This window comes from Nomia melanderi, chromosome 5 (assembly GCF_051020985.1).
Source record: "Nomia melanderi isolate GNS246 chromosome 5, iyNomMela1, whole genome shotgun sequence".
Classification (NCBI taxonomy): domain Eukaryota; kingdom Metazoa; phylum Arthropoda; class Insecta; order Hymenoptera; family Halictidae; genus Nomia; species Nomia melanderi.
The window spans coordinates 4676931-4700782 of NC_135003.1; the positions used below are offsets into that span (position 1 = coordinate 4676931).

Genomic DNA, 23852 nt, shown 5'->3' on the forward strand with positions numbered 1-23852 from the left:
TTAAAAATAGACAATCAGAATGCATATTCGTGTAATTGGATCAATCGAAACCGGCTGAAACAGTTAACAAATAATGTTTATAAAATTCAATGTGCGTTAAATTGACGCGTTCCGTAAACCTAGTGTTAATATAATTATAATATGTAATCGGTGGTAAATAATATGTAGTTACATATCATTTGTTAATTTGTTTACGTGATTATACACATGTGACTGTAGTATACGCATATGTAGTTACATAAAAGTATATAATATAAAATTTAATGTCTTATTCCGTCTTAAAATTTGAGTACGTGTTAACTTAAGAATGAGTTGTTGCAACAAATTTATATGAAATATAAATAGAAAATATTTATAGTAAATATAAATATTTAGTTAATGATACGTAAATATATAAATATATTTGTATAATTTTTTACTTCCATAATCATACTTTTTATAAGTGTAATATTTATTTAGTTATTTTAGATGGAATATTTATTATTTTACATCTGCAAATAATGTTCGTGAAACATGTTTTTCTGTTACACAGTATTATAAAAATATCGATGTAAGTGGTAATTGTTGTTTCTATTATTTTCAGGGATTATTTCTTATACGGAGTATTTGTTTCTCTTGTCCATTTTAACCAGTAAGTACTCACTTATTCCCTCATTAAATAAATTACAATAATAATGTGTGTATATATTCCTCTAAAAATACCGATTGAAGCACCGAAGTAACATAACACATTATTTTAGAACCCAATACAGGTTTCCGAATCGCGTTTAACATGTTCGACACTGACGGAAACGAACGCGTGGACAAAACTGAATTCCTTGTGGTAAGACTGTTGTTTTTAATTCTTTCGTGTCCGTAATAACTTCTTTGAAGTTTCAGATGTTTTGTTGATCACACATTTGCATGTATTTCATTAGGACAAAAAAACATAAAATGTATAGATTTTTAAATTATAACAAATATTTGCAAATCGTGACTTGGATATCATCTGGGTTAATTTTAATTGGAGTAAAAGGATTAAACTGTTACTTTAAATAATACTTCAATTTACTAAACTTTGTGATGCTATTTTGAATCATACTTTAAAGTTTCTTTCGTATGTTAATGATATAAGCTTAGATTTTATATAAAGATACCTTCACTGCATAAAAATAACTATAATTATAATAAATAACAACTTCTAACGTTAGAAATATTCAAATTGAAGTATGTTTAATAATGTGTAAATAGTACGGAGTAATATTTTTTATACAAAATGATAATAAACAATATTCCGAATATCATTGGCATTGTTGTTTTAAAAATGCTCAGATGTATTTAAGTACCGATATCTGAAACGAAAATCCTAAACGAAGATTTTTCACATTACAGTAAAAAGCATTGCTGAATCAGTTTCAGGATTTATTCTGTGCACGCTTCATGAGTCATTTAAATATCACGAACAGAATTAAAAATTTTACCTAATATTTAATTTAGAGATTTAGTGCCAAGTGCATTACGTGTACGCTTTATATGCACTTTAATTTATTTATTGCTGTGCCATTTTTAATTTATTTATTATTGGCCTGATTTTAATGATGTATGATTAATAATCAATATAATTATTTGGTATTTGACATATCAGTAAAATCAAATGCATAATCAATTAATTGATTAAACTCTTTTTGGTTTAATGTAAAACTAATATTTTAAGTTTACTATAATTTGTTTTGTTTTTAATTACTGAATATTAAACAACTGCATTATAAAATATTTAATTTCTTAAATACTGGTGTAATTGAAAGTACATAATTTCTAGAAGAAAGACAAAATTTCTATCAATCAGAAAATTACCATAACAGAACAAATTAATACTTACAAAATTGTTAGCACCTTTTTAATAAATTAATTGATTTCATAAACAAAAATTGAGTAAGATTTTTAACTTCTATAAACAAAAATTCTTCATTAAATTTTTTAATTCTCCCATATAAGAATACAGTACTATGTACACCAACCAATAATTTACTCAAAATTTAATTTTCATCTACACAAGGAAAACTAAAATAACACTACAAAAATTTATCTATTAATAATAATTGTGACTACTTTTTTTTATAATGTATAACGTAATAAGCAACAAAACGAAGGGGACGTGAGAATTTTTGTGGTGACATATTCGTGTAACTAAATTTGAAATTAGGAAAAAAAGAAGAAACTGCGCTACGAAGAAGATTGTGCGACGCAATGGTAATAGTGTTTATCCAATTTGCACGGCGACGTTTGTAATTTTCACAGATTCGACAACTACTCGGTGGCACACTGAAGCAGCGGCGGCTCGACGAAGAAACTAAACGTGCAGTGAGTTTTCGCATACTCGTGAACAAAGAAAAGAGAATCAAGATCGACGCTAGTTTCAATTAAAAGTAGCGCGATGATTCATTCTAATCGCTTTCAAAAGCCCACGACGGCTTCGCCTTTGACACCTAACAGACTTAACACCGTAATTTACAAATCCCTTAACGGTATATAATTATTTTATATCCACCGTAATATTTCTCTCTCCCCCCTCTCTCTCTCTCTCTTTGTGTTTTGAAACAATCTATACTCTGACGTTAATTAATTTTGTTTACAGAAATCAAGACTAAAAGTTTCATACTAACGATTAGAATTTATAATAAAATTTAAAATATCGCATTTCGAATTTAAAAAATTAACAATATTTCTAAAAAACAGTTTTAAATTGCTAATGATAAAGCTTGTTTCTTTTTTTCTTTCTGTACTTTTTTCTATTATATTTTTTGTTATTATTTTCTACAAAATCTTTTGTTATTCATTTACGCTCTTTTGTTGTTTCTTCCTAATTTTCGTCCTTCTGTTTAGTTTAGTTGCTTAGAAGTGTTTTAGTTTTTACTGTGCCGTTTATCCGTATTTTCATTTCTATTTTCGCTTTATCTATTTTGAACATAAGAGCTTATGTTTGTGTATCACACGGAATTTTCTTCATTTCGTTCGTTATATTCGATATCCAGCTGATTGATACTTTCTATTATTTATTTGAATGTGTTAGTTGAATACCATATACACACCGAATGGGGAATTCGTTCGTATACCAAAACTTCGTAACAACTATCAGGGAAACGAGAAAACAGAAATTGTCTCTAATTCTTACGTAAGTTTTCTATACATATACGCAAACGTGTGTACGTTGGTTTGTTTTTTACTTTTCTTCCCTCTTTATTTTTTACTTTTTTTCTTTAAGTTTTGTGCCGCCTCTTAAATTCTCTTACGATTTCAATTACTACGATTTCTTATTGTTTGCACACGACAATAAAAGACTTTTCGAAAATATACTAAATGAACTTTAACCTAATAATTAATAATTATAATTCACATTAATAATTTATATTAATATTTATTGTATTAAAAGTACAATGTTATTGTGTAATGAATAGTTTTATTCACCGAAAAGATAATTGAGATTTACTTCATTAATACGTCAGTATTACAACTGTATGAAAAATAATATCCTTTAACCATTATCAGTTATCACTTAATCATAATTAGGAGACGACATTCTTCATTCCATAATTAAGAGTCGTAATAATTAAAATCGTAGCACATTGTCCGTCTTAACCACATATAATTAATTAACCACAGTTTCTTTGAATCGTTAAATTTTTGTATTAATAAATAACTTACTAAACATAATAAAGTTTGCAATAAGTGTTTAGTAAACATTGAACTTCGTTTTAAATAATAAACACATAATTTAATTTCCCCAGTTATCAAGATTCACTTAAATACTTTAAATGTATGATTCAATTAAAATAATGTTAAATAAATACATGCTATTTTTATATTTTTTTTTATGTTTAAACTCTAGACACAACGATTAACAAAACTGGAATATAAAATTCATTCATATGATACGCAGCCAATTTATTATTTATTTATGAACAAAGCATATTTCTTAGTCCAATTCTTAATATCGTAAAACAAAATCTTTAATAAACATTCTGATTATAAATATATAAATACAAGTTCATTTTTATGAGATTGTTTAGGTAAGTAACAATTAATTCTGAGCCTGTAACTGGGCAAATAATTCTAAGAAGAAAATTGTATGAGTCATGGTACCATAATTTTGTAGAAGTGTATACGATTATGTAGAGTACGAATTTACATATACTTCGATTACTTAGTGCATCAATAAGTAATCCATCATTTTTTAACAAAATTAATATTCTTTTTTATTGTATTCTATTGCGTCGAACCAAAAAATACTATAAAATATTAAATATAATATATATTATCAGGGAATTAAAAATAAAAAGTAGTGAATTACTTGTTAGTACACAAAGAATGATACGTGTGCGTTCATATTAATCACTGCTATGCTAACTCTCCTGGCATTTATTTCAGACCCATTAGCACTGGATGCTGAAATCATTGCTGCCATTTTGCCTCTGTATTATGCAAATCCATCTGTATGTTTTATTATAAAGGTTACACCTTCGATCGAAAAATAAAAGAGAATTCTAATCATTTTTTCCTTCCCCTCGTGTTACGTGCAGATGGAAAAAGTGTTCAGCCACACTTGGAGAGGGCGCCATGGCACCGAGACCAAAGAGAACTTGGAACAATTAATCGAGAGACAAACCTCTCCGGAAGAAATCCAAGTTCAATATATTGATGACGAGCAGGTATGTTTTTGTTGTAATTTAAAAATGTTTAATAACTTTATTAAATTAATTTTATTATTAATAATTTGGGCGAACGTAAGAAAATCATTTGTTCACTGTCAATACACAGTTACTCTAAAAGTAAAACATAAATAATAGTAAAATAGTCTTTTATTTATAAATTGAAAGAATATTTAATACAATTATCACTTTGGAAAATTATACCAAAACATTGAAAATATATTGTTCATAACTATGTATCTAGAAGAAAAAAGAATGAAAGCTACCATTGTTTCAATGTTTAATGTTTAAGTCAATTAAATATCAGTTTATATTTCTATAATAATATTAAAATTATAATTTATAGACATGCAAGACAAAAGTCATAATAAAAATTAATTTGTGTACTTACTACATAACATTACCAACAATAGACTCTGATCTGCAGGGACTGTGCCACCTATCTATTAACTTACGCCCACCAGAGCCAGATCATTTTGATCTGGCTGTCGCAACACTTGACATCACGTAAACAATAAAGTATCTATTACAGTAGAATGAGGATATGGAGTATGTGTTCTGAATGAATTGTAAACATGTATTTTATCGTCATTATTATACATTTTTCGAAAACATGTTTCCGTAAAGTAACTAGAAAGAAATTCAATAAACATCGTTTAATACGACAAGTAGGACTTATCTTTACTACATTTACGAATGAATGATATACGCTTTGAACAAATGCAGCTGGCGGATATATAAAGTAGATTATAAATTAGAGAAAGTAACAATGATAAAAATATTATCATTTTATGATGTTATAAGAGAACTGCGACTTCTAGAAGTCTGGCATCTAAATCCGAATCGTAGAAGTAGAGTAGTCCAAATAATTCGAGTTGTAGAAGTTCTCTATTTCGGATTTAGGAATTTTTATAGCTAAACTATGTAACTAGTATTGTTATTACCGTAGGGAAGTGCATAAACATTAGTTGAATATCAGAGTTATATAGTAATAGCTTCGTTATTAGCTAAGCATAGTCATTATCAACAATACTATCATTATCAGTGGTATTAAATTATATCATCTATACTACCTCATTTACAAGTTTTCATAATTATCTATAGTAATTGTAGTAATAGATGTATAATTTTAATTAATATCAATTAATAAAAACACACGAAAAAATTTACAGGGTCTGCAACGACGACACGCTGTAGATACAACATTAATGATACATTTCTTTGGGAAAGATGGTAATATTGAGCTGAAGTACGAAGACTTTAAACGTTTCATGGAAAATCTGCAGCAAGAAGTGCTTGAGCTTGAGTTTCATGAATTCAGTAAAGGTCGCGAAGCCATCACTGAAATGGATTTTGCTAGAATTTTGCTACGATACACTTATCTTGACACGTACGAGTAAGTCATCCTTTGTATTAGATATAATATTTTAATGATTTTAACAATATTTAAATTTTTTATTTATTTAATATTTTAATATTTATTTTAAAAGAAGTATTAATCTATTAATAGTTAACTATTTTAATGAGTCTATCTCCATTTGTTTAATTATTTTAAATTTTAGTGACAAAGTATTTATATAATTGTATATAATATAATTTCACCAATCCCCTCAACTTTTGTTTTATACTTAATCACTTTAACAAATGAATGACTCCCTAAGTCAGGGATTCCCTTATATAATACTATCTTTTACATATGAATAATATTTAATTAAAGATTGATGATTTTATCATTTTGTATTTATAGATATGACAAATATTTGGATCGGATCTTACAGAACACAGAACTTCAAACTGGCATTACGTTTGATGAGTTTCGACGTTTCTATCAATTCTTAAACAATATCGATGATTTCTCGATAGCTATGCGAATGTATACATTAGCAGACCAGCCCATATCCAAAGGTATCAAAGTTTGATTCTTTCTCGAGATATTTAGAAGCTTAAAACAAACAAGTTACAGTTCTAAAATATGAATTTTGTCTGTATTTTAGATGAATTCCAACGTGCTGTAAAAATCTGTACAGGAAGTGTGCTTTCCGGCCATATAATAGATACAGTTTTCGCATTGTTCGACGAAGATGGCGATGGTCAGTTGTCCTACAAGGAATTCATCGTGATAATGCAGGATCGCCTTCACAGAGGTTTTAAGGTATCTTGTGAATTAATAAGTTATTTATGTATTTCTTGGAACAAGAAACAAGATAATTTAATTACTCTATTAATTTACCTCCTATATAGTAATAATCTTAATACGTTCCATTTATTATTTCTGTCACGAAATTCCTACTATTAAACTGAGTTATCGTGAATTTATGTTCAGTCATTTTATTGTTAAAAGATCACTAATAAATAATTCAATCATTTCTTTATCAGTATTATTTTAATATTTCTTAAACTCCTTATGTTGAATTTTCTATAAGAAGTTGAAGTCATTATTTAAATGCACTACCTTAAAAAGCTAATGAATTCAATTTTATCAGTATAATTTACTAACAAATTCATTAATAAATTTCTTCAACCAATAAAGTGTTAATTATAATTTTAATAATTTAAAACAAAATTGCCATCTTTACAATAATTACATGTATTTTACACATTGTACTGCATTCTATATTTACGTTATTATAGTAACTAATGAACGTTTGAAATTTTAATTTCGTTAATTTTTTTTTAACTTAACTGTTAATCTGTTAAACCTGTTACCTTAAAGATTTTAAATCACCAGAAACAACTTATGTCTGAGTACATGTAGAGAAAATATACTTCATACCAATAAATAACATTACGATTGAAATAAGTGACGAGTTAAAGCGTCTTTCCGGCTAACGGATTAAAAACATTAGATTTATTTATACATGTACACACTGGTATGAATTTTGCTTTTCCTCGTCTTATCTTGCTTCACTTTCGTTGGTTCTCTCTTGAACGTTTATTCCTGAATGACGGGAACTGGATTCTTCGGAAGTACTTACCTTGTTAAAGATTTCATCTAGCTCTCCATCTTATGGTGTCTAACTTAAGTTGTTAATTATGTATATTAGATCTAATGAGAAGACAGATGGATCTCGGGAAAGTACTGTTATATCTCGCTTCTCGTGATAACTGGTAGGATATGAAACTGGGTTGGTGATTTATACTTTTTGCACGACAGTGTGAACTCACGTTGATTTTTGTTTAAGTTCATTTGAAACGTATAAATACATACGAATAATAGTGTGTTTTCATCTTTCCCATGCATGGAAAAGAAGTAGAGCAAGTTTTGTTATTAAATAAAATATCGTTTCCTAGTCAAATATATTTCTTCTTATCTGATTAAACGTACAAAAATATTCTTATATTTTTTATAAACATGCATATGTTCACTTTCTACGAATTTTGAAAATTATTTATTTGTAAATAATCTGACTTGCTCTGCAGATCCATTTTTCTATTGCTGTTTTTCAATCTTTATTGTGAAATATTTATTCCAAATATTATAAATAATGTGATAATGAATTTAATGAATTGTAAAATTGTAATCAACAGTTATTTTTTCTACTTACATAATTTAAATACTTTATTGTTATATATTTAGAACATGTACAGCTCTAACAAGAACATTTGCAAATACTTTTAAAAAAGTAAGCATTTGAATGAACATAAACATCTAATCATAAGCCTATATAAATATCACTCTAAAGTTGTTAAAAAAGGAAATCATTTTCCATAGTAATTTTTGTGATCAGTCATTTTACAGGATTACAGCTATCCGTTCATCATTACACATGTTACATATGCAAGAATGAAATACGCTAGAACGATGAAGAAATGAATCGAAGACATTGGAAGTACACGTACCTACCAAAAATGTCTGAAGTATAACAATATTCAAATGCTTATATTAAAAACGTAGCCCAAATATCTTAATTAAAACATTAATATACTAATGTTTCTATAAGAATCAATTGCACTGTGATTTACGTTTATAGCTAAAGTTTCAATTTTGTTTAATTTTTCCAAGTAATGAAGTTAATGTCACTTGTGATAAAATTCAAGTACACTGTATCTCACAAACCTACGCTAACTGAAACTTTCCAATCGCTTTGTAAGTTAATGAAAATAATGATATACGTATCAGATTAACGAATTTAATTACATTGATTTCTGAAATCAAGAAAAATTGAAAAAATTAAATATTGAATGGCTGTTTCTAAAAATATTAAGTTTGAGTTAGTGATCATTTATAACTGATTTTAAATGTTTGATGGGTAATGTATAAAATGACATTTCTTTAAATGAGCACGATGCATAAAATAATTAATGAAACATTTTTTATTATGTTTTACAGTCACAACAACGACGCGAGGGTTGGCAAGCGTTTAATGCCTGTGTGAAGCAAGAAATGAAGTCTCGTTAATTGGAAGAAAATGAAGATAGAGAAAGATGGAAATTCTAAGAGTAACTGCGCATAGTACTCAATAATATAAAGTGCCATATGGACGGCAGTCCTTTTTCAACCCCTAGTCTTATTACATTCTTCTCTATTGTGATATTTGCAGTTACCATTGCATTAAACATAAACCGCACACTCTCTACCTCTATTTAATATTTACTCATTTTGTTGCGTGTTTGTAACAGTGTGATTATTATGCTGCGTTTTGCACAGTTGTTGATAAGGCTAGTCCTGACAAAATAGATAATGACAACCGGCAGTCTTGCCCATTTGCTACAAACATATTAAAGAAAAATCTGTTGTTTTATTTATAATATATGAGTTATTGTTTATTGAGCATTTCAAATGTATAGTGTTTGTTCTGTTTAAATTAAAGATACATCAATATAAAAACTGTTTGTGTTTAATCTCCGAATAGTGTATATAATTAATATAGTTACTTATTTCACAAAATAATTGTATGAATATGTACTGTTCAGTTAGATGGATTAATGTACCAAAAGGAACGAGATTCTTATAGTACAAGTTTAATTATATAGTTTATCACTCACTGTACTAAATCGTTTGAATAATTATGCAGTAATTAAAACTCGATCAATACAATATTTTGCCAATTAAATTATCTAAAATGTGACATTCAATTAAAGTATAAAATATATACGCAATTTGACTGTAATAAATATTAGTGCATGCAAATGCATGAAAAGGAAAACATTTTAATTAATGTTTGACTTAATCTACAACGCTTAAGTTATAAATTAACTAATAACTATAATAATTGATCTATATTAACTCTAATTGGCTAAGTTATTTCATAGTTAATAATTAATTAATTAAAATAATTTGTTGTTATTGACTATTATTATCAAGTTGACCAAAAAGTCTTGTCAATTTACTTTTTAATGTGGCGTTTATATTACAACGATCCAATAAATATTACAAATAAGAGAACTAAAAGATAATAAAATACGCAACACATAATTCAATGAAGTTCATTTCAATGGAATAAAATTTTTCTTTTAACTTTGTTTAGAAACACGATGAGACTTTTAGATCAATCTAATAATAATTAATGAATCATATATATTAGTATTATTTATTAATAAACTTAGTTATTAAGTGACAACTATCAATTCTTATGCAATTTAATTCATTAACTAGTAAAGTAATTGAACATAACTTCTAAGATCTATGAGTATCTCTAACAGTCACGTCTCCGCGTGTTGTTTGTTATCACTCATCACACTGATTGCTGTCTGGTGGTCTCATGAATTAAGCTGACGATAAAGAACACGTCATTACTTGTCCTTACGGCCTAACATCAAACGAACTTCATCGCGGATGAGGTCAATGATACCACGAAAAGCTTCCTAGTTCCAGAATAATGAGTTCTGTCTAGGAATGCAATTTCCAAAGGAGTTATGGTGGTTCAACTTAATGCTCGATTTATCTGATTTAATTATTTAAACAACTTTCAAAGATAGAATCATTATGTGTATTTCAATGACAACGAAAAATACAGTATGTATTGTTTTATAATAAATACTTTGTGAAAAATTATTCTTCTGCTATACAAATTTTTCTATATATGATTTTTTATTATTGTTACTTTTAAAATAGTTTTTAAATTAATTTTAAAGCAGTATATGCACCCAGAAAATTTAAAATTTGACATATTTTAATTATTTTCTCAGATGCATAAATAGTTGAATCATTAGATTGATTTTTATATGAGATATATATATATACACATATAAATTATATATATCTCATATAAAAATCAATCTAATGATTCAACTATTGAAGTATTCATATATTATTTATATATGTATGTATATATGTATGTATGTATGTATATACATATACACATATATATACATTATGAAATAGTAATATAATAATAATTGTAATAGTTATTAAATTATTAAATTGTTAAAAATTCAACAATTATTTCCAAAAATATTGTAATATTATGTATAATTTTAATTACAAAAAAGATTAATTTGTATGTAAAACATTAATGATAACTTTGAAATTTTGAAAAATGCGGTTGCTAAGAAAAAAATTGTAAAATAAAGTATATGGTCCTTCTTAAATCACAAAAATTCGTGTAGACGAGTGTGTGTCCTAAAATTTATACATCTAAAATTATCGAAATGGGTACAATTGTATTTTCTTGTTATATTTTCTTGATTACAATAACAAGTTTCATGATTGGAAATCATTAGGGACAAACGTCATTTACTGACTAATTGTATCATTTTAAACAGTATGATGAAATTCAAGAAGTTTTTAAAATTTACAGAGTTTTCCATTATTTTTACCATAGTAATTTCAGACAGTAAGGTACATATGTAGTATTTAATTTGCAAATTACAAATTTTTGGGTCTGTGTGAAAGGATTCTAACATTCATTATTAAATAATTCAACAATGCAAGGAAAAACCATCTTAATGTTATTAAAAATAAGATAAAATTTATTTTATAATAAACACTAATATTAATATCTGGTTTAGTGTTGAAAAAGAAAATTGAATTTTCTCAGAAAAATTTCGAAAGCTATTACAACTGTAAACATCACGAAGAAACAAACACACCGATGCTCGTTAAAGTCAAAAGTTGTTGTCAAAACTGAACGTTTCACAAGTGTGTCGTAGTTTGCCATTGACACGCGTTTCAGAAGTTCACCGGTTTGACTGGACATTGCACAATCTCTATGAAGATTGTTCAATTGCCTTTAAACTTCGCTTTATTATAACAATAAATAAATGCAAGAGCTCTAAGTTAGACAAAATTTAATACTTTTTATGTGTGGTCGACTTTACGTTTTTACGATTATTTAAAACAGTAGACAAATGTAAACTGTGTTGTATGTTTTATAAACTTGTGACATGAAAAATATAAATGTAGTACCGGTCGTAATAATTTGTCTTTAAGTTATTTTATTTTATTATTTATCGTTGACAATTTATCATGCAGTAAGCAGGTAAAGTTGAATATTCGATTACAAAATTGCTTTGTTTATGCAATAATAATTTTACATTAAGAGGAAGGATTGCGGAAATAATGGATGTGGAAGATCTAGACTATTCGTAAGTATATTATCACTGCAGATTATTGTATTTACTTTTAGTTATCTTTATAGAGCAACAGAATTTATCTACATAACAAACTCCATACTGATTTAATTTTTCCTTACATAACTTCTCTTTATTTTAATTAAAAAATTAACCAATAGACTTTTAATTAGGCACTTATTATTTTTATCCGTAATAATTGTCCATACATTCCACATTTCATATATTTATGATAATCATGAGTATACGAATGTTCTTATTAACCACAGAGTTTATAAATTTGCTATAAAATTTGCTATTAATTTTCTAATTTACTTTTGTTACCAGAAACGAAATTTTTATTGAAAAATTAGAATTTCCATAAATTGTTCGTAATTTGCAATCACACTTCGTTAAAGTAAATACAGTCAACACTGGACAGACTGACATCGCAGTGAGAATGTTACGTAGTCAGGAAATTTAGAGATTATCTTTTTATGGAAGTAAAAATTATATTAAAAATGTTTCTTTTTATGCTCATGCGTGAATATTGCATTATCAATTGAATATATGTTATTAAAAAAAAATTAATTTATACGGTATATTTTAAAATGCTTTTAGGTTGTTAATTTTTCTTTGCATAGTATCTTAGACTATAAATTTAAGAAAATATTAGTAACATTTAATGTAAGAAAGTTTTATTAATGTTTTCGTTGTATTTCAATTTTAAAAAGAGTGAATTTAAAACAAAGATGTCAGCGATGACGATAATATGATAGCAACTCAATCTGATAGAAATTCAATAAATATGTATAATATATTAGCAGTGTTTATAATATTTATTCAAAATTAAATCAATCATACAAAAACAGCTAAACAAAACAAAAGCACTGTCAAAGTTTAATTAAAGCATTGCTACCAATTAATTAGTAACATAAAAAGCAATCCCAAATAATGGTGCTTATGTGTGCGTATAAGCAACGCAATTCAATCAAATTATTCAATATTTCATCTCTCATCGCCGCTAGTATCGTTGATTTACAATCAATATTGTAAATTCATACATTATAAAATAAACTAATTACTTCGATATCTTTAATTGTTTCCAACCTAAATTTCTTGTAATGTATCTCAATGTTTTACTTAATTCTTACATCTAATTAGCGTTAGGTCCTGCTTTTTCACTATATTAAATCTAGTTCGATATAGAATATATTAAATAATTGCAAACATACTATAACTCACCAATGTTTAAAAACAATTCTGAAAGGTGCTTAGCGCATCGTCCCAGTTGTAATCTTACGTAAAAATAACATTTTCTAAAGATAAGATTACTTCATATACTCGTTACTATATCGCAATTTGCATCTTTCTTAAAACAATCAGACATCTAATGATTTATAGGTAACAAAATACATAGAAAAACATATACCTTTGAGAAATCAGAATACAATGAAAGGAATTTCTTAATACTTCTTACCAAAGATTCTTACAAATTCACAAACATTCACAAAAGAGAAAAACGTAATTTTCAAGTTATTAAAAATATTATTAATTAATTAACACGTTGACCGCCACAAAAATTCAGAATATTACGTATAATATTATTTTTTCTTTCATAAAAAAGACAACAAGTAATGGGATTAATTATTAATAATAAGGAAATATCATTTTTAAGCTACACTATTATTCAGTTATTTATGATTGTAAATAATTTTATTCGAGATCAATTTTCTGTACTTACGTATTATACAGACTACCTTTATTTTCAAGGAATAAAATACTAATAACAATAGTAGTACTACTATTACTAATAGTGATAATACAAAATATTAATAACGTATTATAATATCAACACTAAAACTACCAGACGGATCAAAATGACCCACTCCTGATGTCCTCTTTTTCCAATTATTAAAAAGATAACAGATGTTTCTCTGAGAAACCATTAAAGAAATTGATTCAGCAATACACAAACTGAATTGTCAATCAGGTAAAATTCCAATAGATGCACTCTTAGAGTTTCTGTAGAGAAAAAGTCAATTTAACTGCTCAGTAGTTTTAGTGTTAAATAAATGTTAACCCAGATCCAACCCAAACGATTAATCACAACGACCTTCAGTCACAAAACAAAGATAATCCATATAACACGCAAGTACCAAATTTTATTTTAATTGTTTCCAAGCAATGTAGAAGTTGCGATGATCGGTGAGACTGTGGCAGTCAACGTGTTAATTTACTTCCGTACGATCCCTACTCTAAACAATGATGGCTTATCAAGCCCGCGGCGCAATATACATTTTGATGTCCTTGACACGGGACTAACAAAATTTTTTGTTTCCGTTGAAATGTCGAAAGGAACAGTTTGCGAGGACACAGCAGATTCGGCCAGGACATCGGTAGTGGGGCGGTGATCGTGCAAGGGATCGGTTTCGGTGGGAAAGCGAGACGGCAGCCGATCAGTCGCGTTGTCAGAAGTGTCAGAAGGAAGTGTCGCGGCGAGACCGACGCTCGTCACCCCGTCGTCAGTCGCGAAAAAGAAGCGGACCGGCACGTTCGGCGCTCATCGGCTAGCAGGCTCGCGATCGCGTTTGTCGCCTGCGCCACTGTACTCACCTGTCACCTAGCCGAGTTTTACCTACGCGCGATTGGCCGATGCGCCACGTGCGCGATGGGCATGATGGGAATGTTCAAGTGGCTACGAAAGTAAGTGTTTTCTTTTTTCGATTTATCCTTTACATTAAAACTACGAGCAGTTAAATTGACTTTTTGAAATTCCTTTATAGAAACTTCAACAGTGCACCTATCGAGACTTTAATTAATTTATCATTCAGTTTGTGTATTGTTAGTCAATTTCTCTAATAATTTCTCAGAGAAACATCTGTTGTCTTGTTAATAATTGTAAAATGGAGAAATCGGGAATGGATCAGTTTGACCGTCTGGTAGTTTTAGTGTTAACCCATTTGCGTCATAAGGAAATATGAAAAAGAAGCCCTTTACCAATTTCTTTTTTAATTTTGTTTAAGTAGAAAAATTACAACAAGTAAAAAGAACTACTACTAATCAGAATTACTACTTTCATTTTCAATAACACCCACCATTTTTATTTTCTAGCTAATTGAAAATATAACGTCACGCTTAATTTTCTTGTGATAATGACCAACAAAATTGAGCGTGATAGTGATAGCGATCAGGGAAATTCAGCGTGCGTGTGCGTGTGCGAGCGTGTGCGAGCGTGTGTGTGTGTGTGTGTGCGTGTGCGAGCGTGTGCGAGCGTGTGTGTGTGTGTGTGCGAGCGTGTGTATGCTAATTTTGTTTATTAATCATTTTGTATAGAGTGATATATTTCAAAACAATCTAGTACGTGTAATGCAACAAGATTACCGATGTTTACAAGGCATCGTTGGCAATTTTTTGAACAAAAATATCTCGGCGTGCATCGTTCGTCTTTACAACGCAAGAAGTAAAGCCGTTCGAAATCAGAGTCATTTTGTAAAAACAATCCTCGAAATTTCGGAAAGTTCAAGACTTTTGTTTTTTAGTCTTCTGTTGGCTTATTAACCTTTTGCTTCGAGTTTCCATATCTAGAATCGAAAACTGCAAATGGATAATTTTGTTATTCAACTAACTAGAGATAGGCATGTGGTTTTTTTTCTTTCAGTATTTAAGGCTTCCATAATTTAGAGACTGACATGTGGTTTTTTTCAGTATTTAAGACTTCCATAATTTAGTTTTTTGTGAAAAGAAATGTTGGAAGTTTGAGACAGTCTCATCCACAAAGGGTTAATAGAAAGTACTCGACTATTACAGGTTAAAACTCATTTTAAGGTCTTAGCTTCAAACCAGTATATACAATTTTTAATTTTTTTTTAGTCTTTATACACTAATTCGTTTCGAATTGGTTAAGTTTTTGATTTGTTCTACTTTAACTCTATATTCGAAATTATCTAAGTTTATTTAACTTCAATTGCTAAAATAAATATTGAAGTGAGAAAACATGTGTCAACCTCTTACCTTGTAATCCTTGACTTGCTAGGGCAGACACGTGGTGAAGGTTTTGAAATGAATTTCATAAGTATGAAATTGTTTAGTTTACACTGATCGAAGGGAAATATTATTTTGTGCCTGTGACCTTTTCCATTGTATGTATATTTACAGTGAATATATGCAGTTCCTTTTTATGCTAAGAAACCTTTGATAATAAAATAAAAAACTAACTTGAAATTAAAACGAAACAAGGCTAGAGTAGCATAAATCGCGTTGGATATTAGATTCTAATATTGCTTTCATAAAGTAACGGTTAACACATTCAATCTAGATCAAAATAGCTGAATATATACGTTTTCCTGTCGAAGGCTGACTTCCAGCAAGTATTATGTGAACTATTGCTATTCAGAATCTCATTAATTAATTATGGACTTCCATGCAAATATTATTGTTTACAGATTAAAATGAATGAAATGTGTTTGTCGGTAAAAAGATTTGGTAATTCAATGCTAATATAAATATTGTATTTATTTTGTTTGAAATTAACATTATTTTCCCTTACAATTCACACATCTGCATACATAACAAATGCACCAAATTCGACGTTTACTAATTAAATTTTAGTTTCTAATGAGAGTAACATGGTAAAATTACGAATTTCAATATTTGTTGTAACTGTAACCGGTTCGTTTAATGTTTAAGTACATTTTCAATGATAATTACTGGAGACAATTATGTTAACACTCTATCTGCTCATTGCCACGCGACTTTGAACGATTGTGTCAATAACATCCACGAATACGCATGTACACACTCCTTTAGTCCTTGCTACCGCAGAACTTTAACTATTCGCATAAATTAAGAAACTAGTTTGTCAGACGAAGTGTACAATACGATGAACTGTAAAATATATTGTTTAGTTATAAAGATCTATATTAACTTACAAATTAATCGGATAAATAATTCGAACGAAAATAAATTCTTTTATTCTATTTTTCTTTATACGAAATTTTATCTTGTTTTATAGATTGATTTATTCTATGCAAATGGATTTCCGATGTATTTTTCACTGTTCACGGACACTTTGTAGCCCCTTGATTATAATTTAGCAACTGATAGCCTTATCAGCATATGAAAGTGTTATTAGGAATCAATATCCGAGTAAACGGAGCATCAGTAACTTGAAAATCTCGCTAATTGGCGTTCCACTGTAACAATCAGACCGCTAACGTTTACATACTTAATCACTCATTTACAGAAGCAGGAACTAAATTCAAATCATCTGCATTTGTTAAAAAGGAAAACTGATTTGTCTTGGAGAGGTTAATTTCATGCTCTTCCTGATGAGAGTTTATAAATTAACTTGATACTAATTATTTAATATATATATTATTATAGTATACTTAACCTACGTAATAATTTAATTACAGATAGATATATTTTTCGTTTCTTCTTTCAAATTTATATTCATTTAATTTAGAGAACTGTAATCCAAATAATTACAGTACTTGAATAATATATGGGTATTGAAGAATTTGTTAAATTATTACTTATAAAATAAATAGGTTGCTCATCTTTCTAATTTTTAATTCAGCAATTTCATATACCCACAAACGTTACAAACGTATAACATTAGCGGTCCTCTAGCATAAAATATTCAATTATTCAGTGATAACGGTTCATGACATAGTAACATTTGAAAAGTGTTATTGTGTAGCATCAGCCGTTGGTTCAGTAATACGATTACCAAACGTGTTTATTGATCATATGATTCTTTCTAACTGAAACCTTCTCCAATAATTCGCTTTGGTATCGTTCGCGATTTTATTAATTTCCTTTTGAAAATTTATCACAAGAATTGCATTGTGTTAAAAATAAAACAAATTTAAAATTGTAATTTTTACATTATTTAACATTACATTACTTCCTAAAAGTAAGTAATCGAAATTCTATGTTAATAACGATGCCAGAGTAAATAAATTATTTTGCATGTATATCTTTGTTTTTATATATAAATTCATATAATTTATTTAAGAAATCAAATTAAATTAGAGGAATGTAATATTTAATTTAATAACAATACTCTATTTATGAAGCAATGGCTTTAAGATTAATGTATATAATAACTCTTGACAAGACTATAAATAAATTATAACGAAATTGAATCACAATTATATTAGAAAATATTTCTTATTATATCAAAGAATTTATAAGTTCATACCAGATATATGTGTGTGAACATAAAAAATATAATACAAATATTCATAAGACTACTACTTTTTTTCATCTAAAAATAAACTATTGAATATTGTAGAAAATAAATTTCATATATTTGTAATAACCGAAACCGAGTAAGGCATAATACAAATCTTAATATTTTATAACTAAATGCATGCTTTATTTTTTCCATAAACAAATAACTTAATTCTTACCAGATAACTTCTTATCTGAAATCGATCTTAAATTACTAGTTTTTTTATATTCGTAAATTAATTTATACAGGTAAACTTTCATTTGCATAAAGAACTGTTGTCCCTTTTACTCCCAATTATATACATGAATAATCATTAAATATGAACTACGTATTCTATAAGACAAGTTTTATTTAAATAACTTCATAGTTCATTAACAATATTTTAGTTATAATATTTAAAAGTTTAGAATTATCCAAAAATTGTATAAATTCTAAATTAACTTATCGATATCGATAGTATATTATTTATGAAATGCATTAGTATCATGTGTCATACGTTAAAAATAGGGTAGAGATACTCAGGAACTCATTTGTAATTTTCACACGATGCTAACACATCGAAGAATTGAATATTAATTAGAAAATTAAATACTAGTAGGAATACTAATTAGCAGATCGTTTATATAGAACAGGATAATTAAGATACATAAAAGACAGTTTAAAAAAGTAATGAAGAATTAGAATTAAATAATCGACAAAATCATTTTTTGCATTTGAAAATAGGTATAACCATTTAAACTTTAAGTATCTGTGTTACAGAAAAAAAGAAAAATTCAAGTGACACTCAAAATCAAAGTTTAAAAATTATCTAAAATAACTGACCGAAAATTTTCAAGAAATGTATATAAAATGAATTTATACAAAAATATCCTTCGACAACCGCGTTTTAATATCGTCAGAGACAATGTTTACTAGAAAAGTAGAATACGTAAGCACATGAAACGCCAACTGCTGGATTGTTAATGTCACAGTTGCTGCTACAGCGCAGGCTTGTTTATTTACAATGGCTTGTTTTAAAGAGTCGCGAACGTAATTACTGTGCAATTCTCGTTACAACCTCGTGAGTGCTACGACCTCTATAATCATCAGCGATAAGCGCGTCACAGCCTAAAAAATTTATCCCATTCGGTAGACGCATTTTACAAATTTTCTCTCTATAGAAATTCCAATAACCGCCATTAAATACACTGGAATCATCCACTTTGTTGATTCAAGCAATTAAACAACAGTTCAAACATAGACATATATTACTAAAGTAAAGTATTATTTATACTTAATTATTCGAATCACTTTAAACGTTTAAAAAATATATGGTTGTATTGAAAAAAGTACAATCATTTTAAAGGAAAACATACAGATTAAATTACAATTTAAGGGTAGGCACAGTAGAACCATAATTAATCGTTATTTTTCGTGATTAAGATTGTCGAGAGTCTCGATTAAATTAGAACTTAGTCATTCAAATCTACGACATCAATTTACTTTTTATCAAATTCTTTAAAAACACTGCTTCCTTTTTCTTTTGTGACGAATTTTTTTATTATTGGTTTAATTATAATATTTTGAAGCATAATCTTTTCTCTAAGTTACTTCAGATATATTCGATTACTTTTATCTGAAGTTACTGTTTGTGTTTTGTATTCACATTATTGACTACACTAAATTTATTACAGCTTTGAAAATTATATACATTATTCCATTAGTTCTGTAAAAGTTTAGACCAAATACTTTAGTAATTTATTCAACAAAGTAAAGAATATTTTATAGACTTCTACTGAACATTACAGTTGTAATACAACTTTCTTCGTAATAACTTTTTACATTTCCTATACATATTGGGTCATACAATAAATAATGCGGTTTTCCCATACTTCTTTTATTTTCAAAAATTAATGTAAACAAAAACTTATTTCAATCTAAGATATATCCTCATTCATTATCTACAATGCTCTTCGATCTTTCCGATAGACTTTCAATGCCTTTCTGCCAAAATTCACTTGTCGATGACGAAAAATACGGTATATGTAATTGAAAAAACCGCATTGCTCATGGGATGATAAAGAGATATTTAACACTAAAACTACCGAGCTGTTAAATTGACTTTTTTAAATTCCTCTATAGAAACTTCAAGAGTGCATCTATTGAGATTATAATTGACTTATAATTCAGTTCGCATATTGCTAAGTCAATTTCTTTTATCATTTTTCAAAGAAACATCTGTTACCTTTTTAATAATTGCAAAATGAAGAAATGAGGAATGTCGTCTTGACCCGTTCGGTAGTTTTAGTGTTACTGTATGCTCTGAAAACACAGAACACAGTTAACAGTTCAAGTTAAAATAGTAACCAGCCAGCTGAGAAATGTACATTAACAAGGACAAACCAAATTCACCTTCAAAAAGAAAACATATTCGCGACAAGGGACAATGTCCGTTTTAGTCAGTATTCTTACTTGTTACACACATAACGAACGCATTCTGTCAATCGACGTTAGAATCGAAAACGCGAATGGACGAGCTAATTTTGCAAATTTGCCACAAAGCTATAGGTAATGCAATTTCTTCAATCATTGCGGATTTTACGACACCGATTCAGGATGATGTGTAAGTCAGGAAACAACACTTACAATTCTTTTAATATTGACACTAGGTATACGGACACTTATTGTACAGTTTATTCTATTATTTCTAGAGAAATTGATGTTCGTTTATTTAGATCTTGAAAATTAGAGTTTTAAAAATATACAATTGAGATAAAGATATTCGTATTATTGCATCAATCAAAAAATATTTACCAAATTGCTTATAAAATTCAATAATTAAACTGATGCGTTCCGTGAACCTAATGTTAATTAACTTAAAAAAAAATTTACTTGACTACTTTTTAATATCACCAGTAGATTGTGAATGTTTATTATTATTTAATTAAACATAGGCTAAACAGGAATGTGTTTGTTACATTAAGTACTTCGAAGTATTAACAATACTTATAAAGATCTTATTACATTTTTCTTGTGTTCTTATTATATTCAAAATTTTCTTACATTTTATAAACACTATAAATATATTGCAAGTCTTTACACATTCACAAATTCCTGCACATTATTTTCTAAAAATGAGGATTAAATAGATATCTGTTTCTTCAATAAAAGATTAAAAGAAATTAACAAAGACATAAAAATCTATCCTCAAACATTAGAATTAAATAAAATTCCCAGTCCAATGATAGAACTAATAAAATTCAATAAAGGCAATAACAAAACAAATCTTCTGAATTATAAAATATTATTATATCAAAATACATAGCACAATATTTTATTATCAATACTAAACTGCTGGAATTCTGCAGAATTGAAAACTTTCAAATATGGCGTACCTACACAGACTTTCTGAAAGGTCGTATATAATCTTTTTGCGGGTAAATGTTTATGATTCCAGAAGAAGGTAATTCATGGAACAGCTTTTCTTTTTATGGTAGCATAATTAATGATAGACGCAGGAAATAATTATCTGGTATACAAGAATAAACTGTTTGCTCGAAAATTTCTCACTGTTGTGCGTTGTATAGTCTGGCAACGGTCGAATCTCTTCCGGAAACAGCTGTCCAACAAACAGAAACGTATCGTATTGTTCGAAACAGCCGCAGCGGAGCCAATAAGCATTTCTCTCACTGCGTTATAACAATACATATGATAATTACAGTTGCTAAACATATCACGCGTGTGACACTTATTACAATTGTTCAATGCTCCATCCTGCATTCGAATAAAATGATCCACTTTTACGTATGGTTGGATTAAAGGGATTCTACTAACGGAACGGACAACGCTGAAATTCTATTATAATTATTATATAACATTTTGTAATTAAGATTCTTTACATTGATAAATTCTAAAATTATCTTTGAAATATGACTGATTCGTCTTTGATAATGTGTTAAGTACATAGTAGCTGAATATTGAATGTTTTGTCAGTTGAAATTGTAACTTCACTTAGATTCTTTTGAATATCACATATTTACTGCAAAAGTTTACTTATATAATTTTGTACATTCTTTGTTCAAAGATCAATTAATTTCATGATATCAAATTTAAAAAAGTTAATAATCTTATTATTAAAATAATGAAATATTTTTTTTTAAAAAAACTCTTAAATAAGAAAGTTTCTTGCTTGTGAAAGTAAAAAAACTACGGATGCAATATTAAAAAATTAAAGAACTATTTTAGCTTCATTTATTTTGAAGCCTCAGGTATTTAAGTAATAGTTAAAGCTTGTACGGAAAAAAGGGATGTGAACACATACAGGAATGGAAGTAAGGTAATTGTAAGTCAAATTCCATTTCTTGCTCACGAAATCGAAATTAAATAAAAATATTTTATGATGTTACAATAGTATTAGTTTTCACTTGTTGTCTACCGGAATTTATTTCTTTAACTTGCTATTTTTATAAATCTGTAATAATGAAATTAGTTATTAGCGATCCCTTCAATATTGTTTTCATTCAATATATAACGTGTAAAAAAGCATGAATTTAAAATCATATTTGGCAAAACAAAATTTCAGATACGCTAATGTAATATTTATTACTATTCTTCAAATTGGCCACACAAATTGCACAAAATTGGTCACCCATGAAGGTGACAAATCTCTGATTTTTAAAATTAATTTTACATTAAATTCTCTTTAACGTAAAATCTTTACAAATGTTAAATACATTTTATTTTAATTATTTATTAACTTTACTGATACATATGTATCTATTTCTTCCATTTCGTGTATAACCATTTTTCTCATGCTTTTTTCTTAAATTAAATCAGAGAATTCTAGTGATAATAATATAAATCCTCTGATATTCACATTTATTGCAATACTATTTTCATTGAATTAATTTTCCCCATTTTTATCTATATAAAAAATTATTTGTGCATTAAAAGACGTTTCTGCTAAAAATTTACTGAATGGACAGATTAAAAACAAATGTTTAGACACACATTTCCATTTAGACAAAACAGATTCAAGTTCAAGTGTTACAACGACGTAAATACGAATTGGAAGAAGTGATTCTGACACTATATGTAAATGAAGTTTTTCATGAGAATGTAACAGCAGGTATCATTAACTTGTCTCTAACCGCGTCTATCGAACACTGCTACTGTGGCCAATTAACCATGCAAATGTCAGCACTTTCACAAGGCATCATTGGAATTGAAAGTTTCGATAAAAATTTGTGAATGAGCAGAATAATTTTATGCAATCGGCTAATTGCGCTACAGGGAAATTTAATGGAGAAGAAAATTGCGAAACGTGGAATTCAGTAACAAGATAATTTTAGTTACTATAGATAGAGCAAAGTTCAAAGTTGTAATTACCAAACTACATTCACGATCGAGAATATCAATCGAAAACATCTATAAACGATTACTTTTTTATATTAATC

The 23852-nt window shown here is 27.9% G+C and overlaps 2 protein-coding genes across 7 annotated transcripts in view; both read left to right on the forward strand.

Moving 5' to 3' along the window:
• LOC116431005 (Mitochondrial calcium uptake 3) overlaps positions 1–10748 on the forward strand; it is a 41488-nt gene extending 30740 nt beyond the window's left edge. The window contains exons 4-13 of one of the 4 annotated variants that reach the window (XR_004235844.2): positions 584–631; positions 741–823; positions 2278–2340; positions 3050–3151; positions 4557–4685; positions 5858–6081; positions 6433–6590; positions 6680–6837; positions 7730–7793; positions 9016–10748. Coding sequence is in view for 3 of the 4 variants with exons in the window: in XM_031985861.2 (XP_031841721.1) it covers positions 584–631; positions 741–823; positions 2278–2340; positions 3050–3151; positions 4557–4685; positions 5858–6081; positions 6433–6590; positions 6680–6837; positions 9016–9084 (1034 nt within the window). In the remaining variant the exon portion in view is untranslated. The remainder of the gene's footprint in view (positions 1–583; positions 632–740; positions 824–2277; positions 2341–3049; positions 3152–4556; positions 4686–5857; positions 6082–6432; positions 6591–6679; positions 6838–7729; positions 7794–9015) is intronic. The other 3 variants (XM_031985861.2, XM_031985862.2, XM_031985863.2) reach the window with 3 other exon arrangements.
• A 984-nt stretch (positions 10749–11732) lies between these two features.
• LOC116431042 (uncharacterized) overlaps positions 11733–23852 on the forward strand; it is a 33367-nt gene continuing 21247 nt past the window's right edge. Inside the window, exons 1-3 of one of the 3 annotated variants that reach the window (XM_031985931.2) lie at positions 11733–12106; positions 12168–12212; positions 14535–14882. In XM_031985931.2, coding sequence (XP_031841791.1) covers positions 12187–12212; positions 14535–14882 — 374 coding nt within the window. In that variant the 5' untranslated portion in view covers positions 11733–12106; positions 12168–12186. Of the gene's footprint in view, positions 12213–14534; positions 14883–20834; positions 21020–23852 lie in introns of those variants that run through there. The other 2 variants (XM_031985932.2, XM_031985934.2) reach the window with 2 other exon arrangements.